Source organism: Anopheles moucheti, chromosome 2 (assembly GCF_943734755.1).
Source record: "Anopheles moucheti chromosome 2, idAnoMoucSN_F20_07, whole genome shotgun sequence".
Classification (NCBI taxonomy): domain Eukaryota; kingdom Metazoa; phylum Arthropoda; class Insecta; order Diptera; family Culicidae; genus Anopheles; species Anopheles moucheti.
Window position 1 is genome coordinate 6451741 of NC_069140.1, and position 21931 is coordinate 6473671.

At 43.2% G+C, this 21931-nt stretch overlaps 4 protein-coding genes across 5 annotated transcripts; 2 read left to right on the forward strand and 2 right to left on the reverse strand.

The window, feature by feature from the left end:
- Positions 1-1124: 1124 nt before the first annotated feature.
- Positions 1125-13031, reverse strand: LOC128299864 (carboxypeptidase D). Of its 2 annotated transcripts, none has more exons than XM_053035986.1 (13): positions 12230-13031; positions 8126-8361; positions 7716-8043; positions 7506-7654; positions 7336-7427; positions 5268-5373; positions 4563-5193; positions 3805-4488; positions 3365-3741; positions 2613-3295; positions 2363-2549; positions 1992-2275; positions 1125-1916 (listed from the first exon to the last, which is right to left on the reverse strand). In XM_053035986.1, the coding sequence occupies exons 1-13, from the start codon at positions 12716-12718 to the stop codon at positions 1801-1803; spliced, it is 4362 nt and encodes a 1453-aa protein (XP_052891946.1). In that variant the 5' UTR covers positions 12719-13031; the 3' UTR covers positions 1125-1800. The 2 variants fall into 2 exon arrangements, with proteins under 2 accessions (XP_052891946.1, XP_052891947.1); XM_053035987.1 differs by having other exon boundaries at positions 1983-2275.
- A 527-nt stretch (positions 13032-13558) lies between these two features.
- On the forward strand, positions 13559-15080 carry LOC128298120 (WW domain-containing protein tag-325). Its single transcript, XM_053033857.1, has 6 exons — positions 13559-13775; positions 13875-13911; positions 13972-14269; positions 14341-14664; positions 14740-14833; positions 14903-15080. The coding sequence occupies exons 1-6, from the start codon at positions 13684-13686 to the stop codon at positions 15078-15080; spliced, it is 1023 nt and encodes a 340-aa protein (XP_052889817.1). The 5' UTR covers positions 13559-13683.
- Positions 15081-15453: 373 nt separating this feature from the next.
- LOC128298904 (cytochrome P450 4d2-like) lies at positions 15454-17496 on the forward strand. Its single transcript, XM_053034711.1, has 5 exons — positions 15454-15601; positions 15683-15789; positions 15856-16530; positions 16594-16724; positions 16784-17496. Exons 1-5 carry the CDS (start codon positions 15454-15456, stop codon positions 17238-17240), a joined length of 1518 nt encoding a protein of 505 aa, XP_052890671.1. The 3' UTR covers positions 17241-17496.
- A 5-nt stretch (positions 17497-17501) lies between these two features.
- LOC128299256 (cytochrome P450 4d2-like) lies at positions 17502-19345 on the reverse strand. Its single transcript, XM_053035160.1, has 6 exons — positions 19189-19345; positions 18999-19105; positions 18596-18936; positions 18229-18529; positions 17753-18164; positions 17502-17684 (listed from the first exon to the last, which is right to left on the reverse strand). The coding sequence occupies exons 1-6, from the start codon at positions 19343-19345 to the stop codon at positions 17509-17511; spliced, it is 1494 nt and encodes a 497-aa protein (XP_052891120.1). The 3' UTR covers positions 17502-17508.
- Between the last annotated feature and the right edge of the window lie 2586 nt (positions 19346-21931).

Below are 21931 nucleotides of genomic sequence, written 5' to 3' on the forward strand. Positions count from 1 at the left end.
TCTCTTACGACATAATAGAAGTAGTACAAGAAAACCAGGCAGATACAGCAAAAGAAAGGAAAATACGTTCGTAAATATCATTGCAACTCCGTAAAGGAGAAATACCATTCTTCTACATTCTGCACAAGTTGTTTTGGTTTATATCAACCATCGGGACCATCTTTAAGGTTTGGGATTATCTGATATTATTGTTGATTACACTCTTGACTTGTCGTTAACGATTGAGAAGTGAGAATCGCAATGTCAGTCGTCATTGCATATTATTTTGAAGCGCTTTTCCTTTCGTCGAAGTCTTCGCGCATGCGCGATCGGACACGCCAAAAACGACCGGTTTTGTGATTTCTGACACCAAGAGAGCATCCACGAAAGGAGATAACATCAATCTGATCCACACAAGGATCCGCCATGATTGTACATAACATATTGATATCGCATACTCACGTTATCATTCGCTTTGATGGTATCAGAATGAGAGATCTTCTCCTATTGGCTATTAGTTACACATACTATCGAACAAGGGCCCTCTCCGGAGAGCGATCGATAGAGTAAATAGCTCAGCTAATGTGAGGAGAATCCTCCATCCCGTTTCATCCATCCAGTGCCTACAGTGCGTCTCAAAACTGTACAGCAGTTAAGATTTTTAATTATTAGCAGTAGGAAATGTGCAGTGCCACTATTTCCGAAGACATTATGTATTGTTTATTGTTCAAATATTTCGCAATAATTATATCTCATGTCGTCCTGGAATGTCCGGGGGTTTAGAAGGATTCCATTTATAAATATATTTCATAAATATTCCACATTGTTATTTGCATAAAAATAAACTTGTGTATAGTTTTGGTACGCACTGTACTGTTTGGACGAACGGAAAGAGAGGAAAGATCAGCCGACGGATCAAGCGCTATGATCACTAGAGGGAAGGGTACAGCTATATGAAATGCGGCCGTTTGGTACGGAAATTTGTGCTATCTCTTCGTTGATCATGCTCTCTTGGTGTCAGAAACCAAAAATTTCACCGTTTTCGGCGGTGGAATTCGTGAAGCGTTTTCGGCACACGACGGTATTTTGAAATATCGTGACGTGATCTTTAAAATGTTGAGAAAATAACAACAAACACAATAATGCTCTGTTCGTACAATACTAATGATGCGTTTATTCAGTTATTTTTGCTTAAAAATAATAAATTAATCTAAACCAGAACAAATATGTACCCTGCCGAAGGAATGTCGCTATGATTTGTTATCTCCTTTCGATATTTTTTATTGGGGCTCATCCTATGTGTCTCTTTTGCTACTCACAGCACACGGTACGCGAATGTAGTAAGTTCACTTTCGTTTGTTTAACATTAGCATTCTCTTGTTTGTTAATGTAGTTTGTGCCAGGAAGGTGGTAACTTCCCGAAAAAAAAAAAACAAATGCAGTACTGGGACCGATCCTTTTCACGCACACGATGGATGAGTTGTCCGTTTATCACAAATCAAAACTGATAAAGTTTACTAGCGCCGCACGGCGAGTGCGCGACGCGAATTGGTCCGTTCGTTGTCCTAGTAGTAATTCTAGTTAATGTCCCTTTACGTTAGATAGAGTTTAAACAGAAAGAGCGCGACGGATTGTAAGGCAAGACTGTCACGCGCCGAGCGTCGTCTCAGTAAACGAGAGCAAAGTGGTTGCATCCTATTCCCGATACATTCTACAAACGTTCTACGAACGTGATTCTGTGCTAAGGTACGAGGATTAATTGACCGTTGGTGTTTCACTCAACTGGAGGTGGTCGGACAGGGAGGGCACGCTACCCCCAGGTTACGACTGACTGATGGTATTACGGAAGGAAGGATTTAGCATCACAATTTCCTCCTCGCTGTCGTCCTCCGTATCGGTGATCGGATCGCGTTCATCGTCGTAGTATGGCTGCAGTTCTACAACAAGAAACAAGAAAACACAACGTTAAACGTACCGAACCATAATGGCATGCTTCTCCCAACTCAACCTACTTTTCGTGGAGGCACGGAATAGTTCCGTTTCTTCGTCGTCATCGAACAGTTTCCGATTCAGTTCACCCTTTTGTGGCAAAAGCGAGAAGTTGTAGTAGTAGCGCGAGTCGCGACGGCGCGCTTGAATGTACATGAAGCACATGATACCGGCCACGATGATGCCGACCGAAACACATCCGGCCAATATGACGAAGACTAACCGCGGCATTCCGAGCACACGTTCGTCGCGTGCCAGATGGAACACTATACCGGTGGCACCGCCTAGCGGTCCTTGTTTTATTTTCCTTTAAAGCAAAACAAAAAGAATTATCATCAATATACATGCCCATGATTACTGTGCTGATGTGTTGAGAATCAACAACAAAACTTACTTTACGCCTTGCTCATAACCCGACGGCTCAGCATGTACCAAAATGTCTTTCGTACCCGACAGAGATTCAAACTGGAACTTTCCTACCGGTCCGGTGCGACCATTTGCAAGCACCTGTTGAGTGTGTGCGTCCGTTACGTACACTTTTGCGTCCGGCAGTGGATGATTAGCGTCATCCAGCACAATGCCTGCAACATTTGTAAGATCATTTCAATTGTGCTGCCTTTTAAGACACTCGCGTCGTTACTTACCGCTGACAACAGCGTTAAGCTCCACTCCACCATCCTGCGGGAACACTTTCATCGTTTTGCTTGGCTCAAGCACTCCAAAATCACGATGCTTCTCGGGCAATGCCTGCGGCATCACCGGCACGGGCGGTGCGACGATGCTTTCCCGTGGTCGGGCAGCCTCCTGCATCACGATGTCTCCGAGATCGAGTATCTGACTGTCGCTCAGGGTTACCGGCAAGATGCGGGACGTGTAGTTGTAACAGCTGATTTCGATCTCCATCGAGCCGGACGGCAGAACGATGCGGAAGTGTGCTAGATTGGGCGTTACCTTGTAGATCAGATTGTTACCGTGCACGCGCAGGATTGCTTTCCGCAGCGGAGTGCCGTGAATGTCCTTCACGTACCCCCGAATGCCGGTATCGATCAGCCGAAGGAAGTTCTTCATGCGCTCCAAATTCTGGCGCCATACGCTCGCAATCAACGACTCGGACGGCATCTTGCAGCAGCCGAGCTGTAGCGTAAACAGCGGCACCTCGTACAGCTTGTGGATCGCGTTTGTAACGCGTTGCGTCGCTTCGACTTGATGCAGCTGACCGGCATCGACCGTGCATTTGTCGGAGCTGGCGGACTGTCTGTACTTGTGACCTTTAATTTTTTCCGCAAACCGTGAGTAGATCGCAACCTTATCGTCCGTGTTCGGGAAGCTGCAGAAAAGAAGACATAATCCCAACGTTAGTGCGTGCTCGCTGTACGTTACTATGTACAGGACTTACAATACATCGTGTCCACCGGCAGCGAATGTTAGGGCCAGATCGTACTCCTCATCTTTCAGCATGCGCAGGAACATATCCTTTTGATGGTCGGTTTCCGCGTTCAGCAACTTATCTGCCAACTCGTCCGTATGCAGTGTGGGGTTGCAAACGGATGCGTTCGTTCGGAACTGTTGCACGATCTCGTCAAAGTCATTCTTCACCGGAACAAAGTGCAGCACAGCATTTTGGAGCAATTTGATCAGCAACGGTTCCTTGATTAAATAGCCAGCCAGGACGTGACGGGCCAAATTCATGACCATCTCGCGCCCGATGGCGGCCGTTTGGAACAGTGACGATATAATCAGAATGTGCAGTTTTGTCTCCTCCGGTGTTCCAATCTGTGGTAGCAGGAATAATCTTTAGCTTATTTGTTCATTTGCCTCCTTTCTTCGTTTACTTACATTATCGGTCACCTTTACGGAGGGATACGCCATCGATACCTCATTGCCACCGAACTCCAGCGAAACGGAGGTGTAGTGTTTGTTCTCGAATTCGGCCATTGTGGTTTTCAGTTCCGCGTCCGAGTGGTAGCGCGTTTTGATGACGTTTTCCAGCGTGCGATAGTCGTATGCCGACGACCAGTGTTGTGGATCGTCACGCATCAGCTGAAAGTCGACGATTACCGCCCGGTCGGCTTCCGGTGGGATGCGTACTTCGAGCGATTGTGGCTCGTAACCCTCCGCCTCGGCGGTAACGTTATATAGACCCGGTAGCAACAATCGGTAGTAATCCCCATTCGCCGTTGTATAGGTAACATGCTCGATCTGATTCACTTTTACGCTGGCCCGTCCGATCGGATGGCCGATCGTGCTCCTTACGTATCCCGTGATGCCATGCTGTGCCTGCTCCACGTACTGCAGCAATGCTTCGCGGTTTTGCTTCCAAAATTCGGGTAGCTGCGATGCGGGCGGAAACTTGTCGCAACCAACTTCAAGCGTCAGCTCGTACGCTCCACCAACTACGTACGACCAGTCTTGCATGCCACCGGTAACACTGTACCAAGCAGCACCGTTCGTGATGCCATCGGGGAAATTTTCCCGCAGGTATGTCGGACATGGATGTCCAAGATGCATCGTAGTATGTGACTGTGGAGTATAGTAAAGCAGCAGGTTTTTAAAAAGGGCCTCTGAATTAAATTCGCCCCCCTTCCTTCACTTACATTCGCGTACACATGTGCCAGATACTGGAACAGTTCGTTCTCCTCCGTCGGGTTCTTAACCGTGCGTGGATCACCGTACCCACTGGAGTATGCGAAATCCTTCGGCGAATCGTCAAACGGATAGTTAGCTACCAATGCACCACCGTGCAGATTGGCCGACAGGACGAACGGTGTTGACAGCGACCAGTTCATGACGGCCATCGTTTCCGGCTCTTGGTGAGTGTTGTACTGATTACGCCCGAACTGATCCGGGAAGTTGCGGTTCAGATCGACATTGTTCGCGTTCGACCGTCCACGCAGACTTTCCTTATCACTACTATCGGACAGTTCGTACCCATCCGGATTCATGCTGAACAGCAGATGCAATCGCGTCTGATTCATCAGCTTCGTAATGCGCTGCGTACGGTTAAAGTTTTCGCAGAGATACTTCGCAAACAATAGCAACAGTTCCCGGCCGACCACCTCGTTACCGTGCATGTTGGCAATGTACTTAACTTCCGGCTTGCCGGGTACGTGCTGTCCGGGAGATTCGGTAATTTCCATTACCCATAGATCACGGTTCTGTACCGACTTGCCGATCGAGTAGAGATGCGTAATCGAAGGATAGTTACTGGCGAGATCTTGAATGTACCTGAAAGTAGAAATTAACGGCATGATCAAGTACATTCAGACGAAGGTGACACGTTGGAAAGGACGTTCACTTACCGCACCATAGTGGTATAATTGTGGTGAACAAACGCGGGCGTTTTAGCAAATCCGTACTCGTCGAAAGTTTCACGAACAACTCGCACCTGTTCCGACTTGGAAGGAGCTGTAAAAGATAGGTAGAGGTCCAGAATTAGAATTTAAGTGTCTTTTACTATTGAGACCCACAATGTTTCTAGTAGGATGAACTTTTTGTTAACATTATCATTAGTATGTTTGTAAACCTTTTTACATTATGACTGGTGTTATGTTAGTAGTTAGTATTTGTTAACGATCTCGCTTCGAATATCAATAAAGACTGTGAAATATCACTTTGACGCTTCATTCAATACGATACGTACATGGACGAACACAAGCAGACACACAAACACGAACATACCTTTCCATATTTTACAATAATATAGTACAATTTACCAATCACTGGATACAGTACACTTCAAGAACATACTCAGTAAGGCTTAACAAAGCTAGATTTTTTCCTAAAAAGTATATAAATTTGCAATTGCTATGGTACGTACGTTTTTATCTTTATTCTTCACTTTCGCTCACGATCATTCTTTTATACACCAACAAGAAGATTTTAGTGTTCAAGAACCTGAAGTAGAATATTTTGCTTTGCCTTCATTTGTTGTATTTGTGGGAATTTGTGCAGTGTTTTGATGAATTGCATAACACGCGCATCCTCAACTGTTTTGGATTTAGAAATGTTACAGTTTGAGAAACAGTGTTCTAAACATTTATACATTTTATAACACGATGCTCGTTGGAAATGTACATTAATTTGAAGATGGGTAAGTTTGATTTTGTCCTTTTCAGTTGTGAAACGTTTGTTTACTCAAGGATATTACATGCATCGACTTGCATACTAGTTACCATCCAGAGAGCTCCGGATTATTTTGAACAAACAAAACAAATGTTTACCTTTACATACAATGCCCTTTACAAAATTAAGTTCAAAATAGCTCTTTGCGCTTGCAGTAAATCGATCTAAGTTGGTAACTGCTGAGCCTTGTCTAGTGATTTTAATATTTGACTTGGGTGTTTAGTTGTATTAAAAACACATTTACCATTGTATCCCGCATATTGAATAGAAAACACAAAAAAGATGCTAATCAATTCCACAAATTAACAAAACATTTGGGAAAGCATTGCATTGGGAAAGCATAATGAAATTCTATTTAGAGTGATCTGTGATAATCAACAAGCCTAGAATACTTCGGCAAACGGAAGGTTAATCCCTTGAAAAGGTGCATGCATAGGAAGAACAAACGTACTTAACCTAAGGGGTTTAACAGATAATTGAAGTTTCAGTACCCATAACCAATCCATCCATTGTTTACAAGAAGCCTTAATATATGTGTTAGTGTTAGTGCAATTAGATTGCAGTTAGTGTGACTTTTGTAAGCCCATATTATTAATTTAACCGAAAAAACACTTTGGTTATTATATTCGAGAAATTAGATGCAAATGTGAGTGGATCTGTTTTCGAACAGTGTTAGTTGTGTTACGGATGATAGTTTTCCTATTTTGTGAGTTTTTTTTTTCTATTTTTTATAAATATTGGGTTTACATATCTTCACTAGTGCTTTACTGTTAGGTTATTTGCTTCTCTGTACCAAACTTATGCTTATTTCTCTGCTTTTTGTTTATAAAACTATTGGTACGATTTGTTAGTAGGGATGGCTTGTTCATATTGGATCAAATTATGTATATCCTTTTCAATCCGCATATCAAATTTGAAGTGTTTTATACATATTTGTTGTGGTACTTTTAAGTAAATCTCATGTCAATTAGTATAGTTTGTTCGCTGCTCCTTTTAACAAAAAAAAAAAAAACATAAAAAACTTCATGCTTGAAGCGACGGGTATAGGAAGAATAAGGACGTTTGAAACGCTTCTCCCTGCTGCGTGCTGTTAAGTTTAGGGTGCCTTCTACGAAAGTGTGTACAAGACTCAAAAGCCGACAATCCGGTCGCACCCGTCAGCATATGGCATTCGAATCAAGCAAGCACTGGACACACCGCAACTGAGGGGGCGCGGCCGTAGCTGAAGATAGAAGCTTTAGATACCTTCTTGTGTGTCGTAGCTCTTCAGACTGAAGTTCACCTGCAGCGGTTGATCAGCCTTAACCTGCACAGTTACTGGGTCGCTCGGGTAGTAGCTACAACACAGGAAAAAGCAACGAATGTTAACAATTCTGCCAGACCGATTGATTTGTTGGCGATTTCCAACGACTTACCCAACTGCTTCCACACGAACATTGTACTGACCCGGTACCAAAAGGCGCCAATATTCGCCTCTCTCGCCGGTGCGTACATTCCGATCGATTCCACTGACGATCACGTCCGCATCCTTGATCGGATAACCGGCACTGTCCGTGACGAGTCCCTAAAATTCAACAAACAAGCCATTAATGGTTGGCAATTTTCTCTCCAGTAGGTATCGTTACCTTTACACCAACGTGAACCAGCTTCATGTACTCGATCAGACTGCGCTTGTTTTTGTTCCACTCCTTGGGCAGTTCTCTCGCATACGGAAACTTGCAGCAGCTCAACTCCAGCGTCACTTCGAAACAGTTGCTGTACACGTAGTTGAAGTCCTGCATGCCACCGCTCAGCTCGTACCAGTATGCACCATTAGTGATGCCGCTCTGGAATGTTTCATTACAGTCGCGTCCCTGGCGCATTACTGGGTGGTTTTCCGCGTACGTCAGAGCAGCATACTTGAAAAACTTGTTGTCCGGGGTGCGACTCTCTTCGCAGCAGTCATGATGATGGCTAAAAACGGAAAAAAGGAATCGTCATTATAGTTTTTTCTTCCTACCGAAACGCATTTCCCTTGTGCCCGCGTTGTTCTTACATGGAATTGTCGTACGGATAACTAGCAACGACTGCACCGCCATGAAGGTTCGCCGACAGGACAAACGGATTGTTAAGGATCCAGTTCATAACAGCCACCGTTTCCGGCTGACGACGCTTCATGCGCTGATGGCGCGTACGGTCATCATCGAAGCGGTCCGGAAAATCTCGGTTCAGATCAACATTTGCCGCATTGTACCGTCCAACATAATCCGGTGGCGATTCACAGACACCTTCCTGGAAAGACAGAGAATCAAAAAACAACACCATCAGAGATCAATAAAGTGTTTTTTAAACGCTTGTCTCTTATTCATTATCCCATTTGCGTCACAGCATGAACTCAACACAGCTTGAGCGAAGATTTGCGTCGACACTTTTGGATGTTTACCGTAAGCGCCTCTCCATCATCCCTTGGTTGACAACTACCTGGAAAATATGTACAACCCACGGGAAATTTATTTCCTCTCATCCCACTAAAGCCATTTCGTTGTTTGTATCGTACTGTTTACAATCAGGAGGAGGAAATCTAGTGCAACAAGCAGGAAACCCCCATCCCATCTGACATTCACAAACAGTGAATGGAGGTGGAAAAGCTCGCTGCGAAACAGCACGGAACAGAGAATCATCCCACGCATCAACAATCCCGTCGTCATTCATCCCACGTACGTTACGACATTGCAAGCATCATATGTCTGTCTTTCTACCATGAATGGGCAGGCCATTACGAGGAAATATCAAACGATGTATGAGGCGTAAAGGAAGGCGGGATGAAGGAAGGTGGATATCGGCAGGATGTTCATTAATCCGGCAAAGGAAAATTAATTTGTCTAAAATAAATTGGGAAAAGGATTATTTTTGCCTTGAATTGCATAAAACGGTTGGGTGTATTCTATTATGAATGATGAATTATTTCAAATAGCACTGAAGATAAATTATATTAGGTTCAGGAATTATAAATGTAATAAATCACTTAAACATAAAAGACGAAAGCGAAAATGATCTAATATTTAAAATAAAATATCGTAATGTCTACCATATTTTTAACATACCACAATTCTAATAAATCATCCAACAATTTAATTCCTTCCCGACGATATGTGTAATGGGAGAAATAATTGCAAACGAAATATACAATAACAAAGTTCGCATTAAGCTGCAAACCTTTCAACCAATTTATGCTGATGTAGAAACCTTTTCCGTAATATAAACTGCGGAGTCGGGGAATTCGACTCTGAGGTGTTGGCTCGTAAAGCTAGCGGAAATTGTTCGTAAGCTGTGTAGCGAAAAAAAAAGTATTCTGCCTGTGTTGTTGTCTATCGTAACATTAAATCGATTTTGGTGCTGGCTCAACGACACTTGCTCATTACTACTACACCCCGTGCCGCAGATTTACGCAACGCGTTATCGGTACAATTTATCACAGTTAGTGTCCGAAACACATTGTGCAAATAAGTGTAACGTACACCACTATAATTTTTTAGATAAACAATTAATCATCATCAGTGACAGAAAAAAACGGAATGTTTCCTCTTTGACCATGACTATGGTAACAAAGCGAAAAGATGTATGAATTAATCGATTATATCCTGTCGCAGCTTTACTTATTGTTCTACAGTTTATGCTTTACACTAAGTGCAGTGTTCAACCTAAATGCAATGCCCTTTCGGAAGCGTTTATTATAAAAGATTGTAAACGTTCTTAAGCGAAGTAATGACCCCGATAGCGACACACACAGTAGTGCGTGGTTGTGGAAGGTGCTAATTAAATGTCCCGTTTGCTCCCGTTTCAGTGCCTTTTGCCTCTTACCACGCCTTCTTCAGCACGGTCCTGTAAAGTGAAGATACAATATCTCTAAACAGCTGGACGACGCACCAAACACAATAATAAATAATTGAATCAGCAGACAACCGATAAGACGTATTATTTTTCCCGATAATTTGATGAGCTGCTGTCTTAGTCTTGCATCGTGTTAGGGAAGTTACTTGATCCAACCGAAAAAGGGCAAACGCCACGATTGGGGACGTCATCGACAGTGCACCAAGAGTGAAAGATTTACAAAAGGTCCATATGGATCCCTTGAAAACCGAATACCCCCGTGGTCTTTCGCATTGTGTTTATGCAATGCAAATATACACCCCGCAGCTGAAGATGGCACTGCGGTCCATTCGAAAAAAAAATAACCGCACTACGAACATCAGCTACATTACAATGAATGTTTGCGTTGTGAATAATGATAGCAATCGTACAAAATCTCCACGAGGGGGGTACCGGGACAACCGGAGTTCGGAGTGTGAGGCGTTGAAGTGGATGGCAATGGCAATGGATGACCTTAAGATGACAGCAGTAGTTGGTTGGTCGTTGTTGTCAGGGAAGCATTTTCATTCGATTCGTAATTTATGAGCAACAGCTTCATCAACCGTGCGAAATTCAATGAAGCTAAAATAAATGTAAATAAAATGTAATTAGTTGTCGACTGGTTAATTTGAATTAATAACATTGCAACGTGAAATATATACGGAAGCAAATTAATCAATTATATTAAATCTAATCAAACAATTACCAAATCAGCACGATAATAGTACTCCAATGCAAGCTTTCACTGAGATAACTACACATTTTAGGTAAAAATGCATACACTTCTAGTTGAATATGCTGTCATTACTTTAATTACACGCACTTTCACAAAGGAAAGTCTTTTTCCTCCTACACCCATTAATCCAAAATGCAATAAAGTTCTGCTTGCTAGACTAGGCAACAATTGGTCCCTCTGTTCCACAATTCAAACGTTCTAAACGGTTAGAACGGCGACACGTTTTAGAATATGGATGATGCTAAACTGTGTCAACTATGCTAACTGCCATCTCACGCTCTAATGCGCCTCCGCACGGATGTTGGACGTTAGTTTTTTTTCCCTCTATTTTCACGGATGCTTGTGAAGTGAAAACTGCCGTTCACGTTCTACGCTATATGTGGTCGCGTAGCAATGGAAACAATAGGTGGTTGTCGAGAAAAAAAAGCCCTATTCCATCATAGAATTTCTCATCCCACACAGTGTGGATGACAGTGATAGTGATTTGGTGAGTGTGCTTGTTGCATGAGGAAATCACTTTGTGAGAAGAATTTTCCGCATTCCAGCATCACTCATTTAACATAATTTAGACATTTTCCACCCCGTCCCCGTCTCCTTGCCCGTAAGCTCCTTGTAGATATGGGAGAGTGAGAGAGTGAAAGTTTTGACCCAGAACCACAACGTCATCAGTCAACCGGAGCGGAAATCTGCGTATGACGGAATTCCGGAAACGGTTTGTGACTCCCCAATCCAAGACAACCATGTTTCAACGTGTCTCCGCACAGCGTGCTGCGATCAAACGAAGGTAAGATATGTGCGCGAGTGGTGGTGGTGGTTTCATGATATAATTACAACAGGCATGATTCGTAGCGACCGGTTTGTACCATTGCCATGCTGCTCCAATAGTGGAATCGGGTCTATGAAGTGTCGGGATGCTGGTGAAAGGCATTTATTTAGTGGGGTTCACTGTGGCTAGTCAAACTCAGGCGAGGTGTGGCTAAGCTACGCCAAACGAAACGATTGTGACGGATGTTTCTACAATTTCTGTGCTTGTAAAATATGAAGTCCATAGAAATTCGAAATTCTTCTGTGGCTTTTCAATTCGCTCCAGTACTACTTTGCAGCTATGGACGATAGTATAATACCTGTTGAACAATAAGTTCAAGATGGATTCAAAATCTATAATGTTTATAAAATCCTTATCTCTTACATGGCATGTGCATTCCATCTTCATGCAATTCACCCAACCTTTAATCCGGTTCCATCTGTTACAGTTTAACGCGCAGAAAATTTGTAAACGTAATCGCAGCAGTCCTCCTCTTCATACTAGAATGTCTAATTTGCATGCCACTCTGTACTCTTTCCGAATGACGTCACGTACCTTTCCCAGCTGGCACGTTATTGTCCCTATGCGGGTGAAAGGGGGGGGGGGGGGGGGGGGTTTCGTTCACTCACCTGCTACCTCCTCTCCGTTCCACACCGTCCCAACTCAAGAAAAATGCAATATGTTTCACTAGACCGTCTTGTTCCCCTTACCTTGGATCGATTATATCCGTCGGGATTCATTGTTGGCATCAGATAGATGGCTGTTTCGTTCACAAGGGCGCTGACTTCCTCGTCCCGACCGTAGTTTGCTAGCAGGTACTGTGCCAGGTACAGCAGTAGCTCTCGGCCCACCGTTTCGTCGCCGTGCATATTACCAACGTACTTAAACATGGGCATCAGCAATGGACGCGGGCGGTTCACATTCGGGCGTATCTCCAGCACGGACAGGGGAAAACCCTCCAGCGACTGGCCAATCGTGTGCACTCTCGCCAGCTCCGGGTAGTCCTTCTGCAGGTGCGCCAACATATCGAGCAGCTCGTTGTTGCCACGGTAATGGGGCTGCTGGAGAAAGCTTTCATCCAGCTCGTGGGAACCGACCGGATTCACATTTTGCACCGTAAAACCGTACACCGACAGCACCGAGAAGCAAAGGTTTAGCACAATTGCTGACACCAGCAGCGATAATTTCACGTCTGCCATTATACTGCCTCTTGCTGCGCGAGCAAGTGGCCAACGACCGCCGAAGTATACGGGGCAAGCAGCTGTTTATCACTAATGCACTGTGATTAACTGTGTTTTTTCCCAAAACCCAACTTCAGCACCCACGCACACCCAGAGATTGTCCGCAATTGGATCACCTACAGTGCGACAAAGCGTTATTCTAACTGTTTCCTCGGAGACGCAACTCACGCAGGGTGGCGTGGAATGCACGCATATGATACGGTTTGGTAAATTATTTAGCTTCTCTTGATGTTGAACTGTTGATGAAAATTTCGTACACTCTGGCAGCACCTACCATTATGACAGCGAAAAAGAAATTATGTTTTTTTTTTCTTGTTGCGACAATCAGCTGTCACTGTTTTGACCGTGGTGCGTCGTTCGTTTCCATAGTTGCTTATGGCCGTATGTGCGTCCATAGTATCGTGGGTGAATTTGGAATTGTATTGTGCCAGTTTCGCCCATAGTGATAATGGTTTCCTCCACGCTTCAAATATGTGGTGCGAATTGCATACCTTGTGGAGCTAATTGGTGTAAACATTCGGAGTGTTGAATGATACGAATTCATGTGGTAAATAGGTAAAAATTCCTTTGTTAAACGTAATAATTTTGAAAACAAATAAACTCCTGATACATCTGAAACGGCTGAACATAATATTTCAACCGATGATAGTTTTTCCCACATTGTGACGCGCTAAGTTTAAATGTGTTGACGTAGCACATGTGTTTATCAATCAATCGATAAGATAGCGTGTCCGTTAGTATACGGAGAGAACAACTCGCGTGTTGTAATGTGGTCGACGACGGTTCGCTGTCGTGGTGTAAGGTCGTGAAGGCATACCCTGTGTATGACTCGTTGGATTTTATCAGTTGGGATGTACGTTGAGCCACGACGTGGTTGTAAATGAAGCCTGCTATTTTCGGGCAGAAATCAACTGGTCTTCAAGATGGGTGACTATTTGGGCTTAGCACAGAGCAAGGTGAAGCCACGCAGCATTGTAGACGGATTCTCAAACCGGACAGCGACGATAAAAAAGAGGTAATATCCGGTAACATTGTGGGTACTGCATTTGTGACAACAAAGCTTAAGCACACTCTCAGACTCGCCGTGACTCATCTGCTCTATACTTCTTTCCAGACCACCACGCCCGGCAGGACATTCTACAAACTCGAGGGTAAACTTCATCAGCAAATGAGTGCTTATCAACTTTGCTCTAATCGTAACGTTTTTACAGCCCATATCGAGCTCCTCGATTGTGATAGATACCGCCGCGCAGTTTCGTTATCTACAGGAAGAACATCGATTGGTGTTGGAAAAGTGCAAAAAGCTTGAAGACAGCTACTCCACGCTGCAAGCCGAGTACGAGAAAGTGAAATCCGAAAACAAAAGACTTCAGACTGCGTACGAAGAGCTGCAGGAAAATTTCAACAACGCAACGGAGAAAAACTTCAACGCTGGCAGATTTTTGGTGTACTTAAAACTAAAGCGCCGCACCGACAAAGAAACGCTGGAGAAGCGCAACATCATCAAGAGTAAGTTCGAACGCGAAATGGTGCGGCATTGCAGTGAAATAGTGTTGCGTGATTAACGTTTGGTTTATTAGATGAAGCTTGCTTCAACACCTACCTGCAGGATGTCGTTATGTTGGACAATCCACGAATACCGCGCATTATACACGAATGCGTTACGGTGCTGGAATCGAACGATAAGTTCATGAAGAGTCCCGGGCTTTACCGTGCGTCGGGTGATCACAACACGATACAGAACTTGCGGTACGACATCAATGCGAACAACTACAAAAGGCTACGCAAACAAAAGTCTCCCCACGAGATATGCGGCATACTGAAGCTGTTTCTGCGAGAGCTCAAGGATCCTATAATATCGCTGGAAGCATGTGAAAAGTATTTCCCGGATGTGCTAGAACTAAGTGAGTAGCTCGACACGATCGTCTACTTCAAATGTAGGTCGTTTTGCTTTCATTTTGGATTTTCTTTGCCTTTAGAAATCAACACACGATCTAAAGTTGTACAGTTGATCAACAGTTTGGATGCAGTAAGACAGAATACGCTCAAAGTTCTCATAAAACATCTCCGGAAGTAAGAAACGCACGACGCGACTACACGATTTTACAATTGTATACTTAATAACGCTTGTCCAATTCCCAGTGTCGATGCCATAGAGGAAAACGAAGTGGACAGTTTCAGCCTGGGGTTGCTGTTTAGCTCACTTATCTTCAACGAAACACTGGCGGACGTGTGTCCGGTAAAGTTTCAAAAACTGACCGCCGTGCCGCGTGAATGCCTAATCGTCATGATGGAGGATTATGAGGGAATTTTTGAATAAAACTACAAGGCGTAAGTGAAGAAATGGTTTTTCGTGTGGGTTCTGCAATGCTCTCTGAGAAATGTGAAGAATTTGCACAATTGTGCAAACTTTTTCATGGTTCCTTCGCTGAAACGGAACATATTTAAATTTTTTGATGATATTCCAGAGAAAAATTGGTTTAATTCGCATAGCATGCACAGCGCATTCTTATCACAAAAGAAAACAGTTTAAATACCACAACTTCCTGTGATTTGTTGCAACAAGTGCGGGTGGGTGTGATGTGTGAGTGATATCTTCCAATCTCACCACTACCTCCAAGCTGTCACAATTGTTTATCTCCGGTGGTTCTGTGGTTGGCAGTGATTGTTTTGGTTTTGCAAACGCTTCCGAGATGTTGTACTGGTTGGCTGTGTTGGGTGTGATTGCGGCCGTGCTGACACTGCTTGACTGGAAGTTGAAAGCCTACCAACATTTACCAGGTCCCAGACGATGGCCACTCATCGGTAACGTAGTTTCGTTTATCGGCGCTGGTCCCGTAGGTAAGCAAAGGTCACTGGGAGCCTGTTGAACACAAGCCGAGTGCGATTATCTTATCAACTGGCGTTGTTTTTATTTTGCAGAAATATTTGATCAACTTATCGCATTCGCGGCTACCTACGGTAAAGCATACAAGCTGGACTTTTTCTACGACTACACCATCGTTTATTCCTCACCGGAAGCAGCTGAGGTATTGTATCATTCGCGTCTTGCCGCAATACTCCCTGATGTTTATGCAGTTCTGTTAATTTTGCAGGCCATTCTAACATCTCACGCGTTTGCTGCAAAATCGCAAGACTACGACAAGGTTTCGGAATGGATCGGCAATGGGTTGCTTATCTCGCGAGGACAGAAATGGTTCACCCACCGGAAAGTCATAACGCCCGGGTTTCATTTCAAAATATTAGAAAACTTTGTGCCCGTGTTTAATCGGCAGGCCCAAGCGTTCTGTGTAAAGCTGGAAGGCTTATCGTGTCGTTCTGCTGAAGCTATTAACATCTTTCCCGAGCTGAAATTGCTTACACTTGGGATCATTTGCGAGACGGCCATGGGTGTCGGGATGGATGGTGAGAAGGGTGATGCCCAGCAAGCTTACTACACCCAGATCGTAGAAGAGTTAAGTTCCATCCTGTACTGGCGGATGTTTAATGTGTTCGTGAACGTTGATGCGCTGTTCCGGTTGACCAGCACTAGCAGACGGTTTGATGAGCTCGTGAAAAAATCGTGGAACTTTACGCTGGACATGATCGATAGGAGGCGTAAGATAAATCAGCTAGAGGAACAGACACGCGGCAGTGAAGAGCCGAACGAGGATGAGTCATTTGGTAAGCGAAAACGAGCGCTGCTTGACACTTTATTGGAGGCACGCATCGATGGTAAACCCCTAACTAACGAAGAGATTCGCGAGGAAGTGGATACATTCACGTTTGCGGTAAGACGGCCTTATGAGGAGAGTGTGTATAACTGTGCTTACGTTTCGAATTCAATCTTCCAGGGACATGATACAACTGCATCGGCCATGACATTTATACTGTACAACGTAGCAAAACATCCAGACATTCAGGAGAGAATTTATCAGGAGATAGTGACCGAAATAGGAGTTGATTTTTGTGAACTGTCACTTAAGTAAGTTTTAGACAAAAGAAAGTCTAAAGTAATGATTAAATAATCGGTTTGATTTACAGCTCTCTGAACAATCTCCACTATATGGAACTGGTCATCAAGGAGTCGCTACGGCTCTTTCCACCCGTCCCAGTGATAGCACGCATAGCAACCGAAGATACGCAACTGCTTTCGGACACGTTAACCAAAGGTACAAGTGTGGCGATCGACATCTTTTCGATGCACCACAGTGCCGACTATTTCCCTGATGCAGAACGGTTCGATCCGGACAGATTCGAGAGTGCGCGTTCGACGCAAACGTTTAATCCCTACACATACATTCCGTTCAGTGCTGGCAGCCGGAACTGTATTGGCCAAAAGTTTGCACAGTATGAGCTGAAAACAACGCTCGTAAAGCTCCTGCAGCGGTTCCAGATACGACTGACGGATGCGAACTATGTGCCCACGTTAAAGGCAGAGATTGTACTGAAACCGGCGGAAGGATTACCTTTAAAGTTTATCAGAAGAAGCTCTCCATAGTCCTTCGAGGTTTGTATAGTTATTAAAAGTAGTTTATTCGCTTAACAGTGCAATATGTAATTAAATATTAGTTGTGGCTGTATATTAGAAAAGAACTTGATAAGTGGCACAATGTGATCATCCAGTGTTGATGCTATTGTTGTAGTTGACTGTAAAAAGTAGTACTAAAAATATTTCCCTCCACCTCCTTCTCCTATTGTTTGACGATTCACAAAACAACACTACCACCCATGTACTTTAATAAATCTTTCTTTTAACTTTTTAAAGCTCATAGCGATGTGATGTTTTTCCTGTCCAAAAACCGAAGATGCATGCCATTGACGGGTTTTAACACTAGCTCCAACTTCATTTTAGGCTCATAGCTCGGATCCGGAAGAACTACCTTGCATTGACGTAATATTTTCGCCAGTGCAGTTTTAAGTTCGTTTAAGGCAAATTTTTGTCCTAAGAAACCAAAAACCAAATTAAGTGATGTGAGAATGTTACGAAACAAAAGACAATCGTCCACTTACCAATGCAGTTTCGACTACCAGCACTGAAAGGGATGTACATGAATGGGTTTCGTTTGGATTCACCATCCTCAAACCGTTCGGGACGGAACTGGTCCGGTTCGGGGAAGTATTCCGGGTTGTGATGCATCGTGTACGCACCGAACACAATCGTTGATCCTTTTCGCAATCGGATGCTGCCCACCGTCGTATCATGGTCGATGTGCCGCGAAAAGTACGGTACCGGAGGAAACATTCTCAGTGACTCTTTGATCACGAGCTCGAGATACTTCAAGTTGTTGATGCGCTGCTGACTTATCGGTTCTTCAGGCGGTATTTCGGCGCTTATTTCCTCATACACGCGCTGCTGCACGTCGGGATACTTAGCGCACGCGTACAGTATAAATGTAATTGCGCTGGAAGTTGTATCATGACCCTAATGGAAAATGGGGAAAGTTAGGAGATATAGCAATGATTTGATAGATGCTCAAAAAACATACCGCAAACATGAAATTGTTCACTTGATTGTAGACTTCTTCGTCGCTAAACTCACGTCCGGTAATGTCGGAACGCAACAGTATATCCAGCAGGGAAAGACGCCCTTTCTCCGGTTTCGTGTCTCCTTCAGACGAAGAAGTCTTCGCTAATAGTTCAGCACGGCGCTGTTTAATGACGGATGTTGTAAATTCACGATTGATTCGAATCGATTCGCGGTACGTTTTGTAGTGCTCCGTCAATCGGAAGGTGAAGTCCGTAAAACCCATCGCATTATACATCCGCCAGAAGGTGATTCGCGAAAGGCTAGAGAAATGTCACGAATCAATGAAGGCGCAATGGAAGATATGGAAACGTAAGTGTGAAACTTACTTCGAAACGGCTCGAACGTAGTCCGAATCTTCCTGCTGCGCTCTGCATCGAACGCCCATCGAGGTTTCCAGGATAACGTCGAGCGTGTACAGCTTGACGAGGGGAAAAATGTTTACGGTGGAACCTTCATGTTCTAGTAACTTACGCACCAGTATATCCGCCTGCTCCTCAAACACTGGCACATAACTGTCGAGAATCTTGAAGTGGAAAGCGCCGGTCAGAGCGCGACGATTCGTGAACCAGCTGTTGCCATGGTCGAGCAGTATGCCATTGCCCAACCATTCGTCCAGCATGCCGTAATCCATCGATTTACGATTGAACTCGTTGGAGGAGATGATGCGCTAAAATGTCATAATGATAGTTTACAGGAGCCCTTTCATTAGCGGGAGGATGTTGGACTAACTTCGACATCGATCGGAGAGGAAAATATGATCCAGCACTTGTTGAGCATATCCAGTCGTACGATCGTTCCGTAGCGTTGAAAATACTCCATCAACTTTTCGAAAAATTCTACCAAAAAAGCAATTTACGACAAAGATAGTACGTTCGCGTGACGTTTAGTTACGGTGACTTTGATAACGCGTTCTACTTACTGTTTGTATCGTACCGCACCAGCTCCAGTGTGTTTCCGAAGAGAAAGTTAATCGGCGGTCCGGGTATGCGCCCCAAGTTTTGATACATTTTGTAGCGGAAAGCGACAAATCGTAGAATGAGAATGCACAGCGCAATTAACAACGCGTACACGATCATCGTGAAGCGAAGCGAAACTCTCCGGGTATGTATGTTAAGGCTTCCGCGTTAGAACAATGACTGAAACATGTGTGAAGCGGCCAGTGCCGAACAGGTTCCCGGCCGCCCTATTAAGTGCGTTGATGACTATAAAAACAAGCTGGAAATGATGATCATAGCTTTGGTTGTCGTAGTAATGAACATTGAATACATCATTGTATCTGTATTTTTGGGGATGTGTTTTGGGGTTGCTTCTTCGTTTCGGTGCCTACTGTGTGGAACCTAATTTTTTGCAAGTGATCTCCATTGTGGTTGTGTGGTGTGGTGTTTGGTCAAGTGGTGTTTTGGCAGAACGATGTGAGATGTACAGTGATCGTGTTTTACAATTACATGTACAGAACGTCGAGCAATATACTGAGCAACCATTTATCCGCATACAGTACATTTGAATATTGCTTGAAAAACAGGCTTGACATGCGAAAGTTAAGATAATTGTCTGTAAACATGTCTGGAAAGGTGAAAGGCAAAATTACATCGTCTTTGAGGGACGACTTGATGAATAAATCACGCAACACGTATGATCGACGTTCTGGGCAGTAATGACTTAAATGCGCCGTAGGCGGAGAACTTTTTACGCTCAATCGTACCGTGTATGGAAACAATTCACTTTGAGTTCTAGTCTTTAGACAACTTGTGATTTAGTTCTATTTTTAACTGATAGAATAAATGCGAACACAATAATACTAATTATACTAAGGAAGATTGCATCAACAGACTTTTTATACAACGGAGCATATTCGTTTAACGATGAAACTGGTTTTACGGTGTATTTTTTTGTTACCTAACTAATCATGTATGGCAGACATGAGAGTCATTATGTTATAACGTTCGCTAACTTCTACTGTGTTAGTTTTCAATTCTTTTTCTAAATATTTTTCTCTTATTTATATATTTAGTAAAATCTAATTTGATAAAATTTCTTAATTTATAATTATTTTTTATCAATCGGAAGTTTGTTTTGGTAAACAGATTAATTTAAAATTTAAAGTAAACTTGTAAAGTAAATATGATAATAGTAAAATAAAATCAATGATCTTATAGTCTGTTTTGAAACGCTTGACTTAACATATAACAGGGCATGGGTTCGAATTTGAAAAATATAAACAAAACATCATTTACATATCGGATGATGCGTAACCAATGCAGCTAGAACAAAGCTGTGAAATCCTACATATTTTTTCGACCATAAATTCAAAGGGCACGGTGTGTTTAAACTTACCAACAGTAAACCGGTACTCATTCCAAATATTTAATTTTAATGATCACCGAAATGATCTTTATATTCAACGCATACAAAGGAGCGACGTGGACCTACCATCAAAAAAGGAAACCTTCCAACACTAACAAAACGAACATATGGACTCATATTTATCAGCACAACCACCTCAAGAGGTCTAGGCCCGCCATTTTTCTGGTTTTATTTACTCGTTGCGGGATAGTCAGTTCTGCGTATGGGCGGATGGGTTCGGATGGGGTTTTGGACCGGTCCTGTCGTGTGAACACCGGTGCCGCTACCAGTATACCACCGGGTCGCCCTACGATCATATAAACATCTGCAAATGGTGAATTATCATAACTTGTTTGTTGTGGAGTATGATTTCATAGTATTATGTTAAGGGTTAGAAGGATCTCGAGATATTCATAGCCACATGTTACAAGACAGGATTACAATTTTACAGAGTCTGCTCACAATCACATGGCCGAAAATGAAAATGATGAGTAAAACAGAAAGAAGATCTCTATCTAACATAAGATTTTTAATTTATCGCATCGTTAAACTTTAATATATTCTACAGAATAAAATTAGTTTAAGTCCAATATTGCTGGCGGATATACGAAGCTGCTTCCAAAGCTGCGGGAGTTAAATCCGGAGCATCCGGCATCCAACATTCAAATTCCTCTGTTCTCTTCATCTTTAATAGATGCATGAAACTTGGAGGAGTTTCACCTCACGTAAGATGGATCTCAATTGCAACCTGATCAATTGCATAATAGATTTACTGATAACATGATTGTTCTAATGGTGCATTCCAACATTTTTTCTCTGGGTCTCGTTCACATGACCGTTGGGACTAACGGCAATAATGAACGATTCCTGAGTAAGCGCTTTCCACCGAAGTTTCAATACTTTCATTACGTGAAGGACATGTAATGAATTAGGTGAAAGCAATTCAGTATACTCTACTACGAGCTGATGCAAACTTATATTGTTTTGTAGTAAGAGTGTACGGTTGATTGTATAGATCACGCTTGTATTGTTAATTTTGCAAAGAAATTCTTCCAAAAAAGGTGATAAGTTCCACCGCATATTATTTAAATTCTAAACCACGGTTCAATATCCAAGCGACTAGCTCGACCAAACAAGGAGCTATTTCTTTGTGACCAGGTAGTGCTGATGGACCGCAAATTAAAATTATATTAGTTATTCCAACCGCATAGTCAGCCTTACAGATAATTACGTTAATTGGCTTAATGACTACCGTGTTTTGCAACCGCGTTTTGCAACTGTTTTGTAGTGATGCGTTTTCTAGTAATCTTCTGTGCAGT